The sequence below is a fragment of the Daldinia childiae genome (genome assembly GCF_008694065.1).
Source record: "Daldinia childiae strain JS-1345 chromosome Unknown Scaffold35, whole genome shotgun sequence".
NCBI lineage: Eukaryota > Fungi > Ascomycota > Sordariomycetes > Xylariales > Hypoxylaceae > Daldinia > Daldinia childiae.
In genome coordinates this window covers 1-22,471 of record NW_022984676.1, presented here as the reverse complement: position 1 = coordinate 22,471, position 22,471 = coordinate 1, and the positions used below count along the sequence as shown (strand labels likewise).

At 43.1% G+C, this 22,471-nt stretch overlaps 6 protein-coding genes across 6 annotated transcripts; 2 read left to right on the top strand and 4 right to left on the bottom strand.

Moving 5' to 3' along the window:
• Positions 1 to 1,735: 1,735 nt before the first annotated feature.
• Positions 1,736 to 4,788, top strand: GL218_09533 (Cellobiose dehydrogenase; the record flags this gene model as incomplete). Its single annotated transcript, XM_033586363.1, has 11 exons — positions 1,736 to 1,784; positions 1,839 to 2,038; positions 2,092 to 2,940; positions 2,993 to 3,485; positions 3,537 to 3,658; positions 3,711 to 3,804; positions 3,864 to 3,912; positions 3,959 to 4,050; positions 4,098 to 4,330; positions 4,382 to 4,424; positions 4,478 to 4,788. The coding sequence occupies 11 exons, from the start codon at positions 1,736 to 1,738 to the stop codon at positions 4,786 to 4,788; spliced, it is 2,535 nt and encodes an 844-aa protein (XP_033436006.1).
• An 882-nt stretch (positions 4,789 to 5,670) lies between these two features.
• Positions 5,671 to 6,855, top strand: GL218_09532 (uncharacterized protein; the record flags this gene model as incomplete). The annotated part of the gene is made up of 1 exon (XM_033586362.1): positions 5,671 to 6,855. The coding sequence occupies one exon, from the start codon at positions 5,671 to 5,673 to the stop codon at positions 6,853 to 6,855; it is 1,185 nt and encodes a 394-aa protein (XP_033436007.1).
• A 797-nt stretch (positions 6,856 to 7,652) lies between these two features.
• On the bottom strand, positions 7,653 to 8,566 carry GL218_09531 (putative mpv17 pmp22 family protein; the record flags this gene model as incomplete). The annotated part of the gene is made up of 2 exons (XM_033586361.1): positions 7,653 to 7,959; positions 8,142 to 8,566. The coding sequence occupies 2 exons, from the start codon at positions 8,564 to 8,566 to the stop codon at positions 7,653 to 7,655; spliced, it is 732 nt and encodes a 243-aa protein (XP_033436010.1).
• A 648-nt stretch (positions 8,567 to 9,214) lies between these two features.
• GL218_09530 (uncharacterized protein) lies at positions 9,215 to 12,031 on the bottom strand (the record flags this gene model as incomplete). Its single annotated transcript, XM_033586360.1, has 1 exon — positions 9,215 to 12,031. The coding sequence occupies one exon, from the start codon at positions 12,029 to 12,031 to the stop codon at positions 9,215 to 9,217; it is 2,817 nt and encodes a 938-aa protein (XP_033436008.1).
• Positions 12,032 to 12,133: 102 nt separating this feature from the next.
• On the bottom strand, positions 12,134 to 14,761 carry GL218_09529 (uncharacterized protein; the record flags this gene model as incomplete). The annotated part of the gene is made up of 1 exon (XM_033586359.1): positions 12,134 to 14,761. The coding sequence occupies one exon, from the start codon at positions 14,759 to 14,761 to the stop codon at positions 12,134 to 12,136; it is 2,628 nt and encodes an 875-aa protein (XP_033436011.1).
• Positions 14,762 to 16,261: 1,500 nt separating this feature from the next.
• GL218_09528 (Bifunctional protein gal10) lies at positions 16,262 to 17,632 on the bottom strand (the record flags this gene model as incomplete). Its single annotated transcript, XM_033586358.1, has 4 exons — positions 16,262 to 16,665; positions 16,727 to 17,177; positions 17,231 to 17,465; positions 17,604 to 17,632. 4 exons carry the CDS (start codon positions 17,630 to 17,632, stop codon positions 16,262 to 16,264), a joined length of 1,119 nt encoding a protein of 372 aa, XP_033436012.1.
• Positions 17,633 to 22,471: the final 4,839 nt, after the last annotated feature.

Here is a 22,471-nt window from a genome sequence, read left to right as displayed (position 1 = left end):
TCCCCTCATATCTTTCGTCCAACCGGACTTATATTTGGCCGCTAAGTCTGGATGAGAACGATAGAGATGGCCAAGCCAAACACGCATAGAAGGTTCGGACTCGAGATAATACTGTTCTATAAGCCCCAATATAACCATGCCAATAGTAGCCCCAGGTTCGGGTAACGGGTAGTAATTTAGAGCGTCAAAGGATACGCCATTAAAGAGTAAGTAGAGGGGGTGTAGTTCTGCTCCTATGGAGGACTGGTTGCTACCAGTTTTAAGCATCCTATGCAGAAGATACATGTCAAGGCCGAGTTCTCGATCGCGACGTTTGACTGTATGGAATTTGCCATCTCGATTCGTCTTGTTGTAGACTGCTGCTTTCACTCTCTCTGGCACATATAGTCCTGCATAATCCGATTGACTATGACGTCGCGACTAGATATAGACTTATGCTCATATTTGGTAAAGTCCAAGTCAATACCGTTGAGGGGATAATGCGGCGTAGTCATGTTGAGAGGTAATGAGGCCTTATATCTATTAAAGTTGAATACTTCCGGTTCATAATTCTAGAGAAAACCATTTGACAAGAATATAGAAAGGAATGATATTACGGGTTCAACATCGAGTTAAGTACAGGTAACTAACTCATAAAAGATGAAGTTAGAGGGTTTTGGAAGATGCGGCGATTTGAACTGAACCTTGGAGGTACCCACCGAAGGTACCTATCTCAATGTGGCTTAAAAGAAAGCTAGCGGGTGGCTTATGTATAAGTTGTGGCTAAGGTATGAATTCTTTGTGTAACTATATAACTACCTAATGTACATATGTATATAGTTGTAAGTCTAGACCTGCCCATAAACAAAATCAAGGTAACATTACTAATTCCCCAACTCCGAATGGCGTTTTTCACGATGTGGATTCCAGAGGGTTTTTTTTTGGCGGGGAACAGCTGGGGGATAGAAAAGGGAAACATGCTCGCCAGTTTTCCAGTTTTCCAGCTTTCCAGCTTTCCAGCTACACAACTATAGTCGCTAATTTCGGCCCGTAAAGCAGAAAAGCGTCCCTCCGTTTTACAACACTCCGTTGACAGAAGAGGCAAGTCGCTCGAGGCCAAGACGTCCTCGGTCTAACATTCACGACCATGTTCCTCCAGCCATACTACCTCGAATACTGCTGGTTATTCCTGAGGCCGCGAGGGGAATAGTTCTTGTCACTTGTGACTAGGCTTTGTCCAAACGGAGATGCTCCCTTGTCCTTTTGTCAGCATGCAGAGAAGTAGGGTGAGGTAAAGTAAGTAAGAGCAGGGTAGAACGGGGTAGAGCACGCCCGCTGTTACGCCGCGGGATTGCATCAAAGGTCCAGAACCTCTCATAAAGAACTGTGATGTCTGGTCCTGGGAATCGGAGCCGCGCCCAGCTTCCAGGTTCTCCTACGCGCGCCCCACTTTACTTTTGCGCTTCGCGGTTGATCGGTTCCCTAGGCCAATATTCCCTATGAATGTCCGTTGGTCATGTTCGTGAAATGGGATCGATAATTTTCCTCCTATTATCTGGGTCATATTCGACCATGTATATATCTACTAGTGTGTATAGTCAGATCTCGTTCGGAATGAGTTCCCGTCAGCCCACTTGTACTCATCAGCCTCATAATCTATTAGTATATATATAGAGTCCTTTAGATTCGTTTTTCACAATGTTGAGTTCTCCGGTTCCCATCAGGCGAATACTTAGCGTAATACGCTGATAGCATTATGGGTCGTTTCGGTCTTTTTGCATCACTGCTTCTAGCAGTCAGCTTAAGTGCGCCACGCTTTCTATGTATACGCTGACAGTGGTCTTACTAACACGGCGTAGATGTCCAGAAATGTCTCGGTCAAGCGAGCGCACCAACCCTGTACAAGGACAGCAAAACCGGCATCGCATTCGACACATGGACCGTACCGGATAAGGCCGACGGTTCTGGTGGTGTATCGGCCTGGGGTGGTCTCACCTTTGGTGTTGCACTACCAGAGAATGCCTTGACTGTTGATGCTACTGAGTTCATAGGATACCTAGTCAGTATAACAAGTTTAAATCTAATCTATCAGAACACTAATCCCTATAATAGAAATGCGGCTCCAACGGCACAACCACGAACGGATGGTGCGGTTTGTCTTTCGGGGGACCGATGACAAATAGCCTGCTTCTCATGGCTTGGCCATACGAAGATGAAATCTTAACTTCGCTCCGCTTCGTCAGTGGATATACTAGCCCGGACGTATATACAGGCAATGCCAAGTTAACTCAAATCTCGTCTACCATCGATAAGGACCACTATACTCTAATCTTCAGATGTCAAAACTGTTTAGTATGGGACCAAGACGGTGCATCAGGTTCCGCGTCGACTAGTGCCGGCTCCTTAATACTAGGATGGGCTAGCTCACTTAAATCTCCGGGGAACCCGGCCTGCCCAGCGGATATTACTATTAACTTCCACAGCAACGGTCAAAGCATCTGGGGCGCCACTCTAGACGAAAACGCAGCAAACCCATCGTATTCAGAATGGGCTGCCCAAGCTACCGCTACAGTTACCGGAAGCTGCGGAGGAGCAACACCCACGACCACCACATCCACTACTACGTCAATTCCTACTGCTACTGGCATCCCGGTCCCGACCGGCACTTATGACTACATTGTTGTTGGTGCCGGTGCTGGTGGGATTCCTTTGGCAGATAAGTTGAGCGAGGCTGGAAAGAGTGTATTGCTTATTGAAAAGGGACCACCTTCTTCAGGACGATGGGGCGGCTCGCTCAAGCCGGAATGGTTAGATGGCACTAACTTGACTCGATTTGATGTCCCCGGTCTGTGCAACGAGATATGGGTCAACTCCGCAGGCATTGCCTGTACTGATACAGATCAGATGGCTGGCTGTGTGCTGGGTGGAGGCACCGCTGTTAATGCTGGTTTATGGTGGAAGGTATGTCATATGATGCATTCACAAATACGGCGATACTGATGGTGAAACTTAGCCGTATACTTTAGACTGGGATTATAACTTTCCTAAAGAATGGAAATCGTCGGATATGGCTGCTGCAACAAAGAGGGTATTCTCTCGCATTCCTGGTACTGACCATCCTTCGATGGATGGAAAGAGATACTATCAGCAAGGCTTTGAAGTTCTATCTAGCGGTTTAAAAGCCGGTGGATGGTCAGAAGTTACTGCTAACGACGCGCCAAACAAGAAGAATCACACATTCTCTCATTCACCGTTCATGTTTTCTGGTGGCGAACGTGGCGGGCCTATGGCAACTTACTTGGTCTCTGCCAGCAAGCGCAAGAATTTCCATTTATGGATGGGCACGGCAGTAAAGAGAGTTGTTAGATCTGGTGGCCATGTTACCGGCATTGAAGTCGAGCCGTTCATAAACGGAGGATACACCGGTGTTGTCAATGTTACTTCAGTTACCGGCCGCGTCATCTTGTCTGCGGGAACATTTGGGTCCGCCAAGATCCTGTTACGAAGTAAGTTACTTCAATCTCAGAAGCCCTCCTATGCTCTACTAACTGGAGAAGGTGGGATTGGGCCGTCGGATCAGCTATCTGTTGTCCAATCGTCGATCGATGGTCCAACCATGATTTCTAATAGCTCTTGGATCAATCTGCCTGTCGGTTATAATCTGGAAGACCACACAAATGTTTGATACCCTCCAAACGGTCGTACCTCTAAATATGCTTACATTTACTTAGACTGATACTGTTATCACGCATCCCAACGTCGTGTTTTACGACTTCTACGAAGCTTGGGACAACCCTAATGTCGCCGACAAGAGTCTATATCTAGGTTAGCTATGTTTAGTTCTTGTATCATATGATAAGGCCGCAGCTAACCTCTAATCACAGATTCTCGATCGGGTATTCTAGCTCAAGCAGCGCCAAATATTGGCCCAATGTAAGTAGCTAAATCTTAAGTCCACCAATATTCTAACCCTGTGTAGGTTCTGGGATGAAATCAAGGGTGACGATGGTGTGGTTCGACAGCTCCAGTGGACCGCCAGGGTCGAAGGGAGTGCTGGAACGCCGAATGGATGTAGGTTATCCCCATACCCTGAGGTTCGCACTCGTTAATAGGAGTAGATGCCATGACTATGAGTCAGTACCTTGGACGAGGTGCAAAGTCAAGGGGCCGAATGACTATTACGAAGGCGTTAACCACTGTAGTCTCGACGCTCCCTTACTTACAGGATAAGAACGATGTCCAGGCTGTTATTCAGGGTATCAAGAACCTTCAGGCGGCTCTAGCAAATGTCGAGGGCCTCACGTGGACCTACCCACCATCGAACACCACTGTCGAAGACTTTGTCAATGATGTTAGTCGCGCTATATATCACGCGATAAGAAAACAAAGCTGATAATTATAGATGCTCGTTTCATACACCAACCGAAGATCAAACCACTGGATTGGTAAGTTGGCTAGCATCGTATTAGCACGCGATATAACGACTAATAATTCCTAGGAACCAGCAAGCTCGGAACAGACGACGGTCGAACAAACAGTGGCTCGGCTGTAGTTGACCTCAATACGAGGGTTTATGGTACCGACAACTTGTTCGTCGTCGATGCTAGCATCTTTCCAGGTCATAAACTACCAACCCCACCTCTTACATCGTCATTGTTGCCGAACACGCCTCAGAAAAGATACTCGCCTTGGCATCACCTAAGGCACAATCGAAGTTTGCTCAATGCGGCGGACTACAGTGGACCGGAAGCTTCCAGTGCGCGGCACCGTATACTTGCCAGTATCAGAACGAATACTACTCTCAGGTAAGTGTATTCTCTTCGACGTCCGTCATATCAAGTACTGATGCCCCAGAAACAGTGTGTTTAAGTTACCCATATAAGGTACCTACCTATCTAGGTTCTAAGTTAGATATCCAAATATAGTTAATTTTAGAAATATCTATTTAACAGCTTGATATATTAAGTGAAAATAGACCGAAGCCGATACATTTTCAGCAATCTAGGTTAAGAATGTTGCAATACTAAGATCATGTGAACATAATTGACATGTGCTCTTTTGTTCTTTTTAATATCCGTGCACGATCTGTCGATCACACACCTCTCTCTGCGTTGTTGTACCAATAAGCATCAAGATACAAAGTAGATTTGTATTACCTTAGGTTAGGTATCTGTATAATGTTGATATGAAGACTTAAGTTTCAAGAACCGTATAACTAACAGGTATCAATAACAGGTAATGATGTCAACCCTCACGTTCTACTTGAGGTATCTATCCAAAGAATACGGATATACGTATATCCGAACTCCACCAAGCGGGAACTATTCCTTTACCCCTTAACCAATATCCATGGATTTCATTGGTTTTCAAGCCTTCCAAAACTAACCTCTCACCGCAAGCTGCCTATCAGCCCAATCAACATTTGCAGGATTAACACCGTCTAAAATGGTAGTTTCAAATGAGATCCAGGGTTTAATGGCCAGCTAAACTGCCACGTCAATAGAGGAGGACTAAGCAGAATAATATACGTTTCATAGATGCCTTACCATTCTCGTACTTTAGCTCTCTCAAGTTCTAGTTAAAAGCACTCCCGCCTCCGCCTCCGCCCCCCACTCTGTGGCCCTTGCTACAAGTTACCCTTTTTGGTCACTATCATTTAGAACAACAACAATATCATATTATTATATCATTATGCCATCCGATCTCACATCATGGATTCCCGGAAACAAGACGAAGAAAAGGGTCATCCGCGAGACTATTACAAGAACTCTCGGAGCGGCCGCCGGGGCAGCAGTCAAGGCTAATCCGGTTGTAAAGACTATACAAGCAGGGTACAGCATTATGCAATTAGGGAATACGATTAAGAAGGCACATGAGACAGCCGGCCATATAAATGAATTAGTCCCTAAGGCCACAGAATTGGTCGGAGCCGCACATCAGTTCGTCCCTTCGATTCAGGTGATGGGCCGGTCAGTTTGCGACAGTCTGAAGCTCTTTGGCTATTTCAGCACTATCGCAACTACTGTTGGTATCGGGTCTAATATGATCTTGACCTACCAGGGAGTCCAGGCGCTCAACCTCATCGCCACTAGGCTCAAGGACATCTCAGATACCCTTGCAGCGCAAACTGCCCTCATGGCTCAGAGAGAGTTTCCCGAATTGGTTTATTACATGATCCGTGAGCGATTGGCCCAGACCTCTCAGGATCCCGAGGTCGAACACTGGTTCTATGTCTTCCACCCAGACAATGATTGGTACCCCAAGTTCTTCCATCTTATTGAATCCAGTCCGCTTGATCCCCGGTTCTGCGGCTACACGAACCAGATCGACACGGTCTTTGTCTTTATGCTCGCCACACGGAGGTATATAGAAAAGAAGAATGCGCGTTCTCAAAAACACGGGAAACCGCCCCGGCCGGTGCGCCTGCATCTCCTCATCCCAGCCTACCAACCTATACTTATCGCAGAGGCGCTCGAAATCCCCAGTGACATCGGAGACTTTGTCATAGAAGGGCGCATTCATAACACCAGGGAGCTAGTCTGGTTTAACTTACCAGAGGACCAAAAACACTATACCATGGATATCGGACAATGGATACCGCCCGAGAGAGGCTGGTGGTCCTGGGCCATGACAAAGTTCGGGCTGAAGGAAACGCCGCTCGAGCTAAAACAGCGCAGGATGTTAGGGACGAGACAGCGAGGACCGGAAGATAAGGATGAGAATGCTAATAATAATAATATCAAGGAAAATGGAGAAGATCACGATAACGAATCAGACACTGCATTATCCAGGCGTCAGGGAAACGACGAGAAAGCCCGGGAACAGGGAAAACCGCTGCACCACCGCCAACGGCCACAAGAAAGGCGCCGCCGTTAGGTTGGTATGAATATAAAAAAATTTAAAAATTATAAATAATTAAATTCATTTTAGTATATAAGAACATTTAGAAGAGATATCCTTGATCAATATTAAATTAAACATTAGAAACACTTGTCGTTTGAATTATCTGGACGAAGAATTATACTTATTATATCATGGATGGTTAATGTTAGTTTTACATATTAGAATTGAAGATACGCCAGAAATTCTAGCTCCTGCCAATGTTTCTTAGAAGATACTTATGACCTAAAGAGAGATATATTATGCACATCTATAAGGTACCTAATTATAGTAAATCTACAACGTGAGTTCGAGATACTAGCTTGATCAAATAATTCGTAGTAGCCCCCCCTCCTCCTGCCCTCCTCTCTTAGTTTTTAATATAGACATTTTATAACCGACCTTGATAATCCTAGCCCTACCAGACCACCAGACTATCATAACACCCTCTAACAGCAAATCTAGTAACGAAAAGAAGATATGCCAATATCAAGGAAGCTTCTATTAACCGATTAACATGAATGCCAATTCACCCCCGCACTTACTACCAACTATTTTGTTAATATTAGGCCGTGCACGCTCCAACGCCAACCACAAGTCTAGTCTATCTCCCCCCTAACCCCGTAATTCCATAGGAAATCCACAAAGAAACGAAGCTTGAATTCACGCAGTAATCCGGGGTTTCCGGGCATCAAGCTGCAAGGACGCAGACGTCGCCTCAACAGCCGGCAAAGCAGCCACCATCCTTGCATGAGCCAATTCCTCCTCGATCTCCGCCTGGCGGTTCAAGTAGCTCAGGTAAGTCTGCCAGCCGACGGCAACGACGCCCGAAACGACGCTGCGGTACTCGACGGGGACGAACGTGAAGGTGAAGGCGGGGTAACGGCAGGCCACAGCTTCCAGGCGTTGACCCAGCTGACAGGGACGGTGCGGCGGATCCGATCCCAGGTCTCGGCGATAGAGTCCCCGGATAGCAGCGCCTGGGCGCCGAAGAAGTAGCTGTTGAAGGTGGGCGTGAAGACGAGCTGGTTGACGACGATCTTGACGCCGAGCGAGAGGATGTGGGATGGGTAGTTGAAGTGGCGGGAAAGCCAGACGAACCTAGACAACTGCGTTAGTTCTGATGTTTGGCTTCGTTATATCACGTATTAGGTACCCAGGAAGGCACCGATGATGCACATGTATTGCCCACTGTTCAATATATACCTCGAGACATAGGGTAATAACGATCTAGATCCACGACCAACCGAAAGGGGAGGATAAGAAAAATGAATACGACTCACCACAGAAAGGTCGGCACAGCAGCTACGCCGCCAATAGCCATATTCCTAGCACTACGTTCCGGCACGTAGTCCTTGCCACCTATACGCTGCGCACTAACATCGGCAGCCAGATAAATAACAAGCGCGGAGACGATCTGCGTAGCCCAGGGTCTTTTCCGCTGAGCACGACCGTAAGCTTCGCCGGCGCGTGTCAGGGGGCCGAGTCTCTGCCACAGGGGTACGGGAGGAACTGGTGTGCTACCCACCGGGATCGGATCCCCGGTTGGCGGTTTTTGTTTCGCGGCCTCGCCTCCGTTGCCGGGCTTCGGACCGGGAGTGCTGGACTGGAAGCGCCGGGGCGTTGAGCGTGGTAGACGTCCGACGCGCAGGTGCTCTAGGCGCTGCCGGAATATGCCGCGGAGCAGCACGGATGTAGAAAGTGGCATGGTAGCTTAATTGCGGCGGGTGAATTTTAAGTTAAGGGAAGGCGTCTAAAGGATATGTTCTGGGGGTGGTTATTTTATTTGCACGGGTATACTAAATGATCAACCTTTTTTTCCCCATCCGAATGCAAATGTAGTCTAGGAAGCTAAGTAGAGATCGAATAGTTAAGGAAGAAAAGAAAAATATGTTAAGGTAAGTATTTTGCGAAACGAAGGTGGGAAACTTGTAAATGGGAGAAAGGAAATAATATCAACATATCTAACCTAGACTCGTTTGCGAGATTTCGGAGTCACACAACTCGCATATTGATACTCCGAGTGTGTAACGGCTTTATAAGATGCTACCCGGTTAGGTTATAAAGTTAATGGCGTCGGATTCTACTCGGTCTTAGTCGGAAGTCCGAGGCTTAAGGCTTAACGGGATGGAATTCCCAACATCTTGGGAACTTATAAACTTCATAAACTTCATCCGTAGCATTATCCATTATCTTCAGCTACTATTAATATTCCAAGTATATAAAAACTCGGGTTTCTAATTTCTAATCGAATAATCCTTACGCCGTCGATGCCAAAAACTGCATGATTTGCTACAACCTCCTCAAAGGTATCTAAGCCAGTCCATGGATATACCTATATTAGGTTATGTCCCTATTAATCTAACTCACCACTCACATACCCAATCTGCCTCTGCGCTCTGGGTCCTGCGCCTGCTATATTCGCAGCTAATGTACTCTGGCTATCAACTAATTTCCGTTGCTCCTGTATTCTATTCTTGAGTCTTGCATCTGCTACCTGGTCTAGGCGCTCTAATTCCTCCCTCTCCCGGAGTCTTATGCTGCTTAGCTGGTTTGCGTTGCCAACGCGTTCGCTGCCCACGTCACGCTCCCACTGGAGCATACGGCTTTGCTTCTGTGCTTCAACGGCAAGCTCCGCGTCGGCGAGAGCCTGCGCCCGTGTTAACCCGGCGTGTGTCAGTGCCTCTTGATGCTTGACCTCGGCTACGTGGCGTGCGCGTTGCTGTCGCATTGTGCTGTTGAATAGTTCTTCTTCGACGCGCGCGCGGTCCTGTATAGCTGATAGGTCTGCGCTGTGCGCCCGTTTTTTGCGCACCTCTTCTAGCTCTGCTTGGTTAGCCCAGATTTGCGCTTGCACTGCCGCTAACTCTTTATTCCGCTGAATCGCGAGCGTGTGATCCTCGTTTTCCTTTTGAAGACGGACTAATCGCGCCTTACGTTCCTGTTCTTCGAGTTGGATATTAGTCGGCATGCCGATAGCATCGTCAGGCTGCGGACCGGAGTTGGAATAGTATACATCAGTCCCCCGGTTTGCTTTTAGCAGTGCTAAGAGCTGTGACTTGTGATCCGAATCTGGTAACACGCGCTGAACATACATAGTGGGAGAGTAGGTGAATTTGCCATCATTAAAGTAGTTGAATGGTTTATTAATGTATCTCCACATGTCGGCCCGTAGCAGGATTTTCGTTGTGGTCAAGGGGTCAGTTGATTCGAGAGCTAAAAGGAGGACGGATTTCCCATCAGATTGTAGCGTGATATCGGATTCGCTCTGGAGGAGGAAATTTATCGCCTTTTCCATCGCTTTTTCTCGGCGAGGCGTCATCTCGCTGAAGTCAGCGGCGTGTAGGCATAGCTCTCCAAGTGCACTCCGTCCACCATGCAGAGGGCTGGGAAAGTCAGGGTCATGTCTATATTCGACCAATACTTGCATGGCTTGCAGGTTAAGCTCTCGTGCTGCATTGTGAAGTGAGCCATCATTTCTCGAAGCACCTGCCGCTAGCAAATTAGACATTATGGTGATAGCCAAGTCACCGCCGATAGAAGATGCCATAGACAAGGGGGATTTCCCTGTCGCATCTGTCACGTCAACTTCAGCATCCGCCAGCAGTAGAGACTTCACAATATCTTGCCGACGGTATTGTATGGCTAGCATAAGAGGAGTAACACGAGAGATGGGAGCTTCAAAATTAACTTTAGCACCCCTCTCGATCAGTAAATTGATAACTCCGCTACTGATTTTCTTCTGAGGTTGAATAAGGGCCCACATGAGCAGAGTAACAGTCTCTTCTTCCTCTATCTCCTGCATTACTCTGCACGTTGTCAGTTGGTCATGATAGAACCCGGCATCTAGTAATGCCCCGAGAATCTTCGTAGATCGTGGGAACTGGTTTAGAGCTTTGACGAGTATAGGCTCCGAACCAGTTTGGATGAACGCGACATCCATCCGGTTTTGTCCATCACCGTATTCGACGAATAGTGTGATAAGATCATATATGTCATCTTCAGATGCGGAAGCGTCGAATACGCGAGGTAACGCAAACGTTAGCGCTTGGGGGTTGGGATTCTCGCGTAGGAGTCTTTTAAGAAGATTGGGATCTCCTTGCGCAGCTGCATTCTGCAACGCCTCTCCGTGGTTGTAGTTGACGTCGGCGCCGTGTTTGAGGAGCAAATCCACAAAGTCGTTTGCTAACTGCGCATGTGTTTCGATGTATAACCCAAGTACTGTGGCAAATGCTGATCCAACTCCATCGCCGATAGCACCTTTCTCTAGTAGGCATTTGGCAACCTCGTAGCCCCGACCAGATAACCACGACGAAACACGATCGGGCGCAAATGCCCTACTGAACACTAAGGAGGTGTCCTCGACAGTGATTTGAGTATCTAAGAGCTTGGAAAATGCTGATGGAGATAGCGTTGTAGTCGCGTCAATTAAAGTCTGGCAACCATCTGCGGTAGCAGAGGCACGGTGGTTTACAAGAAGCTCGATAAGTCTCTCGTCAGGATCTTCCTCATTGACAGCACGGTTCAGAGAAGAATGAAGAGCGCTGGGAACCGGCCTTCCTGCTTGGAAAACCCAATTCATAATGGCAAATCTCGTGTCTCTGCTTAGGTCCCAGCAAGCATCCATCGCGCGGACCAAAGTGTGAGAAGATGGTCGTTTCTGACGCCCACCGACCTCAACAATGCCTAATAGCATCTCCAAGCTACCCAAAAAGGCGCTCCTCGCTGCTTTTTCGACAGCCTCTCCATCATTGTAATCAGGACTCGCCCCGTACACTAGCAGAAGTCGGACGAGATCTTTCCCGTCGTCTCCATACCTCCCAGCTGATACGAGTTGAGCGTCGACTACTTCTCCAGAGACTCCCACTTGCAAGAGCAGTTTGAATATCTCTGCTCGCTTCTTCAAGTCTCCTACTTGCGTAGCGGCTTGAAATCCTCTCTGCAACGTTTTTTGGGCGACTCTTGATTCGCCTGCTAGCAGCATTGCGAGGACGTCGACTGCCCCTGCCTTGCAAGCTTCTATGATGGCCTGGCCGTCCTTATGTTCTACGCTGCCCCCATTCTGTACTAAAATGGTACCGAACTCTACGTCGCCATCGGAAGCGGCTGCTAATAGCGCATCCGATACTACTTCTCCCGATGCGCCAGCTTTTAGTAAACTGATAGACGACATGCTTCTCGATCTTTTGTTTTTGCCTCTCGTTGCCTGGGCAAAACTTGTGTTGAGAATCTCAACGGGGAAAGTCTTCTTGCCTAGAATCAGCTCTACGACGTCCTACTTTTCTCCCTTGACAGCTTCGATCAAAGCCAGGCCGTCTCGAGTATCTGCACGGGCTAAGAGAGTATTGATGAGCGGTATGTCGTCTGGATAAGTACTGACGGCAAAGACGAGAGCTCTATTCACTTCAGTTGCCGGTATACCGCCTTCTAGGATTTTTTGCGCGAACGTTAGTCTATCCATCAATTCACGAATGCGCAGGGCGTGAGGCATAGCAAATGCCATCGAAGTAGGGGTTGGAGTGGCTGTGAATAAAAGCTCTACCAGTTGCATGTTTGCCGCGGCCACCGCTCGACACAACGCCTCGGCATTCATAGCATTGATATCGGCACCGTTTGCTAGTAGGACTTTTATTGAAGAGAAATTTTGGTCGTGCGAAGGTACTTTTAAAACAGCTAACACCTCTTGTAAGAGCAGCTTGGTGGCCGTATCCTTCGACTGCGTTCGGCGTAATATCACATCTAGCTTTTCGGTTTTACCTGTGGACATTGGAAGATTTCCTATACTCTTTAGACCCCGTTCTAGGCTACTAGCATTGGGCTGCCCTAAACATAGAATCATTCCTAGAATTTCCGGATCGGAATGTAGCGCGGCACGCTCTACAGCTATCCCCTCATTAACATTAACATCCGCATTCCCTTGCTGCAGTAATGTTTTAAGCAGTCGTTTATCTGGCAGATCAATCTGTATCGCTGCCTCGACAGCTGCCGATACTTCAGGTCCCCCCTGTGATGCACCGGCTGCTAAGAGCATGTTGATCATTTGAAACCGTATCGAGCCTTCATCGACTTCCATAGCCCTAGGAATCGCCTTGGCTGCTACCTGGATTGTGGGCTTGCTTTTGAGCAATCGTTCTAAGAGTCGGACATCCTTCTGTGAAATAGCTGCCGTAATAGTGTGACCTTCGTTAAAATTTACATCTGCATTATAACGAAGGAAAAGGGCGATGAGCTTCTCATCTCGGTGCGGTGGTTGCTCGTCTATGGCGTTCTCGAGGGCCGAATGAACCGACGGTCCAGTAAGTCCAGCTCTTAGAAATAACTCCGAGGTCTGATACCGCTCAAGGGGGCGTAGATTCCGCACGCTAGGGAAGATCTGAGCGAGAGCAACAGGATTAGGCGGCTTATTCGAAAGAATCAAGTTCGCAATAGCTACGTCCCCTTTCTTCACAGCGATCTGCAACGCTAGGGCACCTTTATGATCTGTCGACGCAATCTCATGTCTCTCAAATACCATGCTTCGCGGACCTTTCCGAATATCTTTAGCCCCGACGATTTTACCTTCGGGAAACAGCGGCGTGAGAAGTATTTTAACCGCCTCGACGTCGCCGGCTTCTACTGCGTCGATTAGCGCCTCATCCAAGGGCGCCCCGGATGCACCTTTACGAAGTAGTAGATTAAGGAGAGAGTGACGTTCTTCAAATCTCAACTTTTTTGGCAAAAGCTCTACGCACTCTGACGCATAATGAGAGCTGAATCTAGATTTCCCACTTAACATAACCTCTACCAAGTCGACTTTTCCCTTTGAGACAGCTTTGCGAACAGCGATCGCATCCTGATATTCGATTGATGCACCATAAGAGACCAAGAGATGCACCATTTCGAGAAAGTAAGTGGCGCACGATTGTACCAGGGCTTTCGATACCAGATCACCTTCCGCCCCGGCGCACAACAAAATCTCCGCCATGGCCATCTTTTCGTTGGGATTGATGTTTTGGTGACTCATGAGCTGGTCAAACGCCTCGTTAAGACCGGGTTGGGCTGGTGGTTTATTACCGAGAACAATAGCGAGGACGATATCTCTCCGGCCGAGAGCTACGGCAGCTTTCAACGCGGCGGCACCATCGTGATTACCGTCTGCTGTTGACTGGCCGAGGTGCATTACTGTACCCAGACACCCAACCCTCGCTGCCTCAACCATGGATTGTGACATCCACGACAATGACGGCCGTCCGTCGGATCCCAGAATAAGCGCGACTAGATCGGGCTGGCCACCAATGGCGCATACCTGTCGAAATGCATCTTGTCCGTCGGCAGTCTGAGCTACACTCGCGCCATATCTTATGAGAAGTGCGACAATCGCCGCGTTTCCACCACGAATCGCAGTTGGCAATGCGGTATCTAAGCTTAAAGCATCAGCGTAGGGCAAAAGAACCTCGATCATTTCATAATGGCCATTCTTGACGGCTATTTGGAGCACTTGGCTGCGTTCGGCTAGATCGAGACTCTTTCTTCTGCTTAATAAACTAGTTCGACTCTTCTGCGCCAAGTTGAGGTTCCCTCCAGCTAGATTTAACTTGAGTATTAGGCATTCGGCAACGCCTGGTGATCCTTGGTTCGTAATATGAGCCACGAGGGTGCTATAAATTTCTCGGTATTCCCATGTCTTCTTTTTTGTTGTGAAGGCACGCGAGATACTCCCCTTCGGCTGGTGACCTTGAGATTCGCTAATGCGCTGTCTCTTAAGTAACTCTTCTGCTATAAACTCATCGTTATCTGTCCGGTAGGATGGCGGCTGATCAGGCCTCGGCAAGGGTGACGGAGGAGGTTGACTAGTTATACCCCATTCTTCGCCCAGTGCTTGAAGTCGCGCTTGCTTATTTTCCTGAATATATGTGCGCTCCATGCTATAGATGAGACCAGGCGCGTAGCATTAAGCGAGTAAAATCTTCTTTTAGGGAGACATAGGAGAATACTACTCCCAGATGATGTCAATGTTGAATTAAGCTACGAGCTTGGTCATAAATGCAAATGTACCCCAGTAAATTTAGAAGATATCTTAGGTAGGTATTTAGAAGATATCTATCTCATAGCCTTTTGGTAGCTATATTTTGGACTAAAGGAAAAGGATGAAGGCAGTTGATAAATTGTGGCCAACGATCTGACGGATAATAAAATTACCAGGTAAGTAACGAAAATAAAACGCTATGCTTCAATCAATGCAGATAATTGATTATTTCCTGTTTACCAAGAACGAGGTAAACGAGTGATAATAAGAACGAATGTGATGTTGAATAAGAATAAAAAGATACGAGTAACGAGTAAAAGAGAAGAAAAGACATGAGATGTTTCATTACGCCTCGAAAGTTATGAGACACGCCAGGGTCCAGGAGAGAAAAGAGCTTAAGCCACATCCAGGGGTCTTGAGAGTCTTGGGAGTTTTGGGAGTTTTGGGTGGATCTACGAGCGGGAAACATGTGGAGCCTAAGCTACAGGCAAGGTTCTTATAGGTACATTATATTAAGTAGAGATTTAAGTAGAGATTTAGGTAGAGATTTAGATACCACAGATGGTGGCTGTGAAAACATTTCCGTCATTTCTCCATCTAACCTCGTCTAATAGTAACCTTGTTTAACCTCGTCTAACTTCGTGCTGCTGTGAACTGCCACGCATCCCTCGGTCTCTGATTCGCTTACCGGCCTGCCGACCTGCAGTATGTGGGATGCCGTCGCGTCCAGGCAGTAATATAAGTAATTATTAGTAACTACGTGTGGTAACCATCTGCAGTTTGCTGCGTACTATACTCATGTTGCCCAACTGATCACCCTTCTCATGGTGGTAGCGAGTACCACAAGTACGTTGGTTTAACAGCTGATTCGACACCGTCTTTCTAGACAAGCGTCTTGGTAGACGGGTAGCTTAAAGCGTAGAGTGGCTATGCATACTCTATCTATCGGGTTGAGGTACGTAACCAGAATATCTTGGGTTGTAGTTGGAAGTCTTGGATAAACGAAACTGCAGGGATATCGTAGACGACGAGGCACAATTCACCATGTATGACAAATCGGAAAACAGCTGGGTTACCCTTGATTGGATGGAAAGGAGTGCACAATTCATGTTCGATGACAACTTGATGTTATCATCATCTAGTGGCTCAGCTCGAGCGCAACGCTCATAAAATCTTCATCTGAATACTAACGTAGATTTACTTCTATCACTATCTCGACTCTTTAACATTATTCACCTAACCTGTCGACGGGAGGCGGTTCGCGTTTCGGTATCAAGGTGGAGCTCTCGTCTATTCTATAGGTAAACGCGCAAGGATCAAATTGCATTGCCCAGTCAAATTAAGTTGCTAATCAACTCTCACCAATAATGCGACTTGGAGTAGTTATCTACTCACGTATCAAGAGGCCTTACCCTTGACGCCGGCTAGTAGTTCGGCTGGAGGCTCCTGTCGGTATCCCTTCGGGTTGTTCGACACCCATCTCCATAGATCCTCGCATGCCTTCTCCATGGTGAGCTCTGTCTTCCACTGCAATTCCTGGTTCGCCCGCGTCGGGTTGGCAGTGAGATCTAGCACATCGCCTTGTCTTCGTGGTACTACCTCATATGGCAGGTCGCGGCCGACAACCTTGCTGAATGCCTTGATGATCTCGAAAACGGTGCTACCTCTGCCAGAACCTAGGTTCCATGCCTTGACGCCGGGCTTGTGTTCACGAAGATAGTTTAACGCAACTAAATGACCCTTTGCAAGATCGACGACGTGGATGTAGTCGCGGATGGCAGTTCCATCTCGGGATGAATAGTCTACGCAATTTTTATTAGTGTCTTCCATATCATCAAATTTTTGGGACCAAGCCTGGCTTACCATCTCCGAAGACTAGAATTTTCGGCCGATCACCAGTCGCAACTTTGCCCAGCAACGGCAATAGGTTATATGGTACGCCTTGAGGATCCTCACCCATAATACCGGTAGGGTGTGCACCACACGGGTTGAAGTACCGCAGGTTAGCGCCATTCCATTGCTCAAACGGCTTGTCGGCCTTCTTCAAGTTCTGGCGCTGCGCACCGATAAAATCCTCGATTATGTTTTCGACAATAGCCTTGGTTCTTCCGTAAGTGTTTGTAGGCCCAATAGGGCAGTGCTCAGGAATGGGAATCATGTTCTCGAAACGAGTCGCGTCACCGTAGACCGTTGCTGAGGAGGAAAACACTATGTTGGTAACATCATGCTTCTTCATGGAACCCAAGAGGGAGATAGTACCACCAACGTTTACGCGGTAATACTCGAGAGGGATCTCGGCAGATTCGCCGACAGCCTGGTTCGTAAGTCAGCGACATGGCATAGGCGATGGAGAGTTGGCGAGCTTGCCTTGAGCGCGGCAAAGTGAATAACGCTGTCGATTTGGGGATGAGCAGCAAAGACTTTGTCGAGCTCATCTTGCTCTGTTAGGTCAACTTTGTAGAAAGTTGGCCTCTTGCCGGAAATGAGCTCGATGCGGTCGAGAGCAACCTCGGACGAATTGTATAGGTTGTCTACAATGATGACTTCATAACCATGCTCAAGCAAGGCAAGCGTGGTGAAAGATCCAATGTAGCCGGTACCACTATTTGCGCATGTTTATTAGCATAAACATATAACTTAATTGACGACTTGTCTTTGTTCTAGGATGTAATAATTATAAAGGAGCGGCGCGAAAAGAGCGAAGAGGTATACGAATAGGTTCAAAATAAACTTGACTTACCCGGTAATCAGAACAGTTCCTACAGCCATCTTTAAAAGTTGAACAGACCAATTGATGGGATGAAAAGGATAGAGGATACGAACCACAATACAAATCGAGGCTTATAGAGGGGCACCTGTTTATAGAGGGGGGGAGGAGAAGAAGATGTGCGATAGATATGCGATAGAGTCGCGACTTTTGGGGATGCGGCGGTCAACAGCGATCTCCATTTTAAAATTGGAACGAAATTGGAGGGGTTGCGGGTTTGCCCCTCCTTCCGATAGATGTATTTTACAGTAGATAAACCCTATTGGGACTGTAGAAGATGCAGTAGCGGGGTTATAATTACACAGTATGAAGACATTAGAGACATAGGAGGACATACATATGTATTTAAGAGGACATGGGTTATTAACCATCAGTCAGTCGGTAGTCTGTTAGAAGTTATCACACAAACAGGTCAGATCAACGCTATACATTGTGTCGCCATTAACATGGATAATTTGACTTGTAATTTATCTACCTTGGTATTGATACCGCATAAGCTTTTTGTAATGACGATGCGTTGACGATCTATAAGCTTCTGGATAATTACTAATAATATGAGATATTATCTCAGCTAGCTTAAATTAGAAATTGGAAAAATGGTTCGGGGGGAAGTACTTCCTTTAGCCACACCTTTTTCTAATCAATTACACTCCGGTATACCTTTCCGAAAACATTTTTCAATCTTTAGTTTAAGGCGATTTTGGACATTTTTCCCTTAATTGGTATAATAATAATTAAATCAATTGAAAATATTAATTTTAAGTAAATAAAGTCTTTATATAAGAAATAAGTATTAATTCGATCATTTAAATAGGTTATTATATATAAAACGTACGCGTTTTAAGTCGAGATTAGCTATAGTATCGGTTGCAACCAATGCGATAGCTGTAATAAACGTTAAAGCTTATAACATTATAACGCGATGTCGTATAAGTATGTAAAAAAGACGGGAAGGTAGCGAAAGCAAAGGATTAGCCTCGAATGATTAGAATATAAGGTATTTTAGACGTGGTTGTGGATAGTTATGGGTGTAAACGCGTGGGTATAGGCGCATGGGTATAGGCGCGTGGGTGCAGGCGCGTGAATATAACGTTTTGAAGCTATTTAGACGTTGAGGCTTACGATATTATAACGCGATGTCGTATAAGCATATAAAAAAGGGTTAAAATGTCTGGGCAATTGAATAGATAGTTTCGGATTAAAAAATAGAAGGTATTTTAAACGTGGTTATGGGTGGTTGTGGGTATAAACGCGTGGGTGCAGGTGCGTGGATATAGCGTTAAGACTATTTAAACGTCGAGGCTTACAATATTATAATGCAATATTGTATAAATATGTAAAAAATATAGGAAGGTAGTTAAAGTAAAGGATTAGTTTCGAGTGATTAAAATAGAGGGTATTTTAAACGTTGTTATTGTTTATTATGTTGTTGTCAATATAGTTTTATTAAAAGTTTTTAAATGTGTATCAGGTGCGGTTAAAAACCCCAAACGTCTCTAAGATTAGAGTTCGAGGAACGCCTCCCCACAACCCATAAATACAAATATACGGACTAAGGGTTTTGTGGCGTCTATGGCGTTAATAAGGGGGGGAGGCGGAAGGCGAAGCCCGCTCCTCGAATTTTAGTTTTAGCATATTAAGATAAATGAGATATGTTTATTATATAAACAGGTGCATATAGTTGATTTATTAAGAGATAAGTTCCAAAAATAAATTCTAACGTTATTATGATTAATGTAAGGGAAATCCAAACCGTTTGTTTATGTAAATGGGATGAAAAACCAAGGATCAATGATCGAACTATAGTACGCCCTTTGTAATAATTTTAACTATTTGGACATGCACGTTACAAACAGAGGTTATAGACGTTACGAGCTAGGATATAGAACGTAAACTAAGAAAAAAAAGAAACTTAAATCGAGAAAAGCGGAGCAGAAAGAAACCAGAAAGAGGGGGAAGGGAGGGGAAGGGAGAAAGACGGAGGGAAAAGAGAGGAAAGAACGGGAAAGAAGAGGAAGGGACAAGGAAAGAGGAGAGAAAAAAAAAAAAGGGGGAAACGGGGGGGACGAGGAAGACGGCGAGGAGGGGAAGAAAGGACGGGAGTGGAACCAGAGGGGGAACGGGAGGGAGGGAAGGAAAAGAACGGGGGGGGGAAGGGGAGAAAGGGGAGGAGGGAAAGGGGAGAGAAAAAAAAAAATAGAAGAAAAAGGAAAGATAAAGAAATAATATTAATTTATATTATTGTATATAGAAATTTATGGTATTAAGTAAAAATAACTTATAATAAAAAATTATTATATAACTTTTTTTAATATATTAGTAATTTAAATTAATATTATAAATTTATAATTAAATTTAATAATTAATATTTTATCGTACGTTAAAAACTTTAAAATATATGTATTGAACAGGTATAAATTGCAATGATATTATATATAAAGGTTTATTATATATCTTAACTTTAAAAACCATATAAGATCTTTAAATTATTACATTTTCCTGATTATAATTATCGATATTAATCCCTTTATTTCGAACAGTAAAATAGTTATAATATATATAATTTTATGGTCATTTATACCTATTATATATACTTTTTTCCATATTAAACATATTTGTTTTTTCTCTTTAAACTTATATTTTATTTTTTAATTATAACTTAATTATATATTCAAAAATAAAATATTATTTTTAATTAAAAATATTTTTTATAAAAACCTAATATGTTAAATATATAACCTTATTCCAAGAGTTATCCTATTCCTATTTAATAATAACACACTAAAATTCAAACCCGTAACCTTAATCTTAAAAAGACCGATTAAATATTAATTAGTTAAAATAGCTTTATAAACTAGGAAACTAATTTCGAATACCCGCTAGTATAATATACAATTAAAAATAAGGAAATTATAAAAACCCTAAATTTATTGGATATTAATAATAAACTGTTATTGGAACCTTAAAAAATATTTTTATTTACCAATATTACTTAATTAATAAAACTTTTATTAAATATAAAATAATTATAGTTAAATTATGCCGAAGGAATATAAATAGCGTTTAAAAAACATAAAACAATTTATAAATTAAAAAGCTCGAAATAATAATTAATAGGATAGATTTATATATTAAATAATATTAAAATATTAAAAATATAACGATAGATAATAAACGTATAATTTATAATAAAATAAATATAAAAGATTACTAAACTAGGTTTATTTAAATATAAATAAGATACGATTAAATATTGGTATAAAAAAAACGTAAACCAAAACGCCGCTCCATGGCTATATTATTAAAGCTAATAATATAATGCAAATAAGGGATAAGTCCTATAATTAAAAATCTACCTAATTAATATTATAATTATATTAAAAGATTTATTAATTAAACTATTAAATTAAAATAAATAGTATATTATTAAAACTATTACGGTAATCTTATTATTACTTACTTTATTATACTTTTAAATAGCGTAAATAAAAACCAAATCTACAACTATTTACCTACAAAATAAACTTTTTGCCAAAAGAAAAACACTCCATAAAAACTAAATAGCCGATTAAACGTTTATGGATAAAGATAATATTTCCTATATTTTTGCATTAATTATATAACATGAGGATATTATTATCATTTATTACCAAATTAAATACTCTTTATACTTTAAATATAACAGAAATTGATTAATCCGTTAAGATTATACTTAATTAATTTTAAAATAACGTTACTTTTGCCTAAGATTAACCATTACATTAAAAATAATATTTTAACTTAAAAATTTAATTAAACCTATTACCCCTTAATATTAATATTCTGTTTTTACCTATTATATTATTAACATTATTAGCTATTAGATTTATTTATCCTAATTAACTAGAATTTATATATAAAAAACGTTTTATACATATTATTTAATATAAAAACCGGAATAAAAAACTTTCTTTAAAAATTACCACTTAACCTAAAATAAATTTAAATTATGCAATCATTAATTAATCTTAATAAAATATTGCATCGTTAATAAATAAAAGAATAATATTTCTTAATAAAAAACCAATTAATATTTAACCAATTATTTAATAAACCTATTTATTTTTATTTATTAAATATACCTAATACGTTAATAATAATCTTATTATTTTAGGATAACCAACTATCCAAATATCGGTATAAAAACTAATTTTAATCTAACATTACCTATATATCCCTACCAAATCGTTTTTCTTAATTTACAAAACTATAAAAATAATTATTCAATAAAAAACGTTACTTAATAATTAAAAGATATTAAAACATTCTTATCAATATAAGGTAATTAATTAAAATTATATAAGAAAAATTAAATCTTAAATAATTAATAATAAAGATATAGAAAAAATTAAGAGAAGGAGGAAGGGGGAAGGAAGAAAAGGAAAGGGAAACGGGAGGAAAAAAGAAAGGGACGAGAGAAGACCGGGAGGAAGAGAAAGGGGAGAAAGGGAAACGAAAAAGCGGAAGAAGAAACCGAGAAGGAAGAACGGGAGGAAAAGGAAAGGGAAGGACAAAGGGAGGAGAGGGGGGAAAAGAGGAAAAATAAAGAATTAACTAATTAATCTTAATAATTATATTAATATTATTTTAAAATATATTGTTAATAAAACTTTAAAAAATATTATTTATTTTATTAATTTATTGCTTATTAAATATAAACTACATTTTTTAATCGGATTAAATAAATAATATAAAAATAATTTACTAAAAAGTTAAATTATCGAGTTAATAATAAGGTAACAAAAAAAATACGGTTAATTTTATAATAAACCGTAATAATTTCAAATTAATCGGTTAAAAAA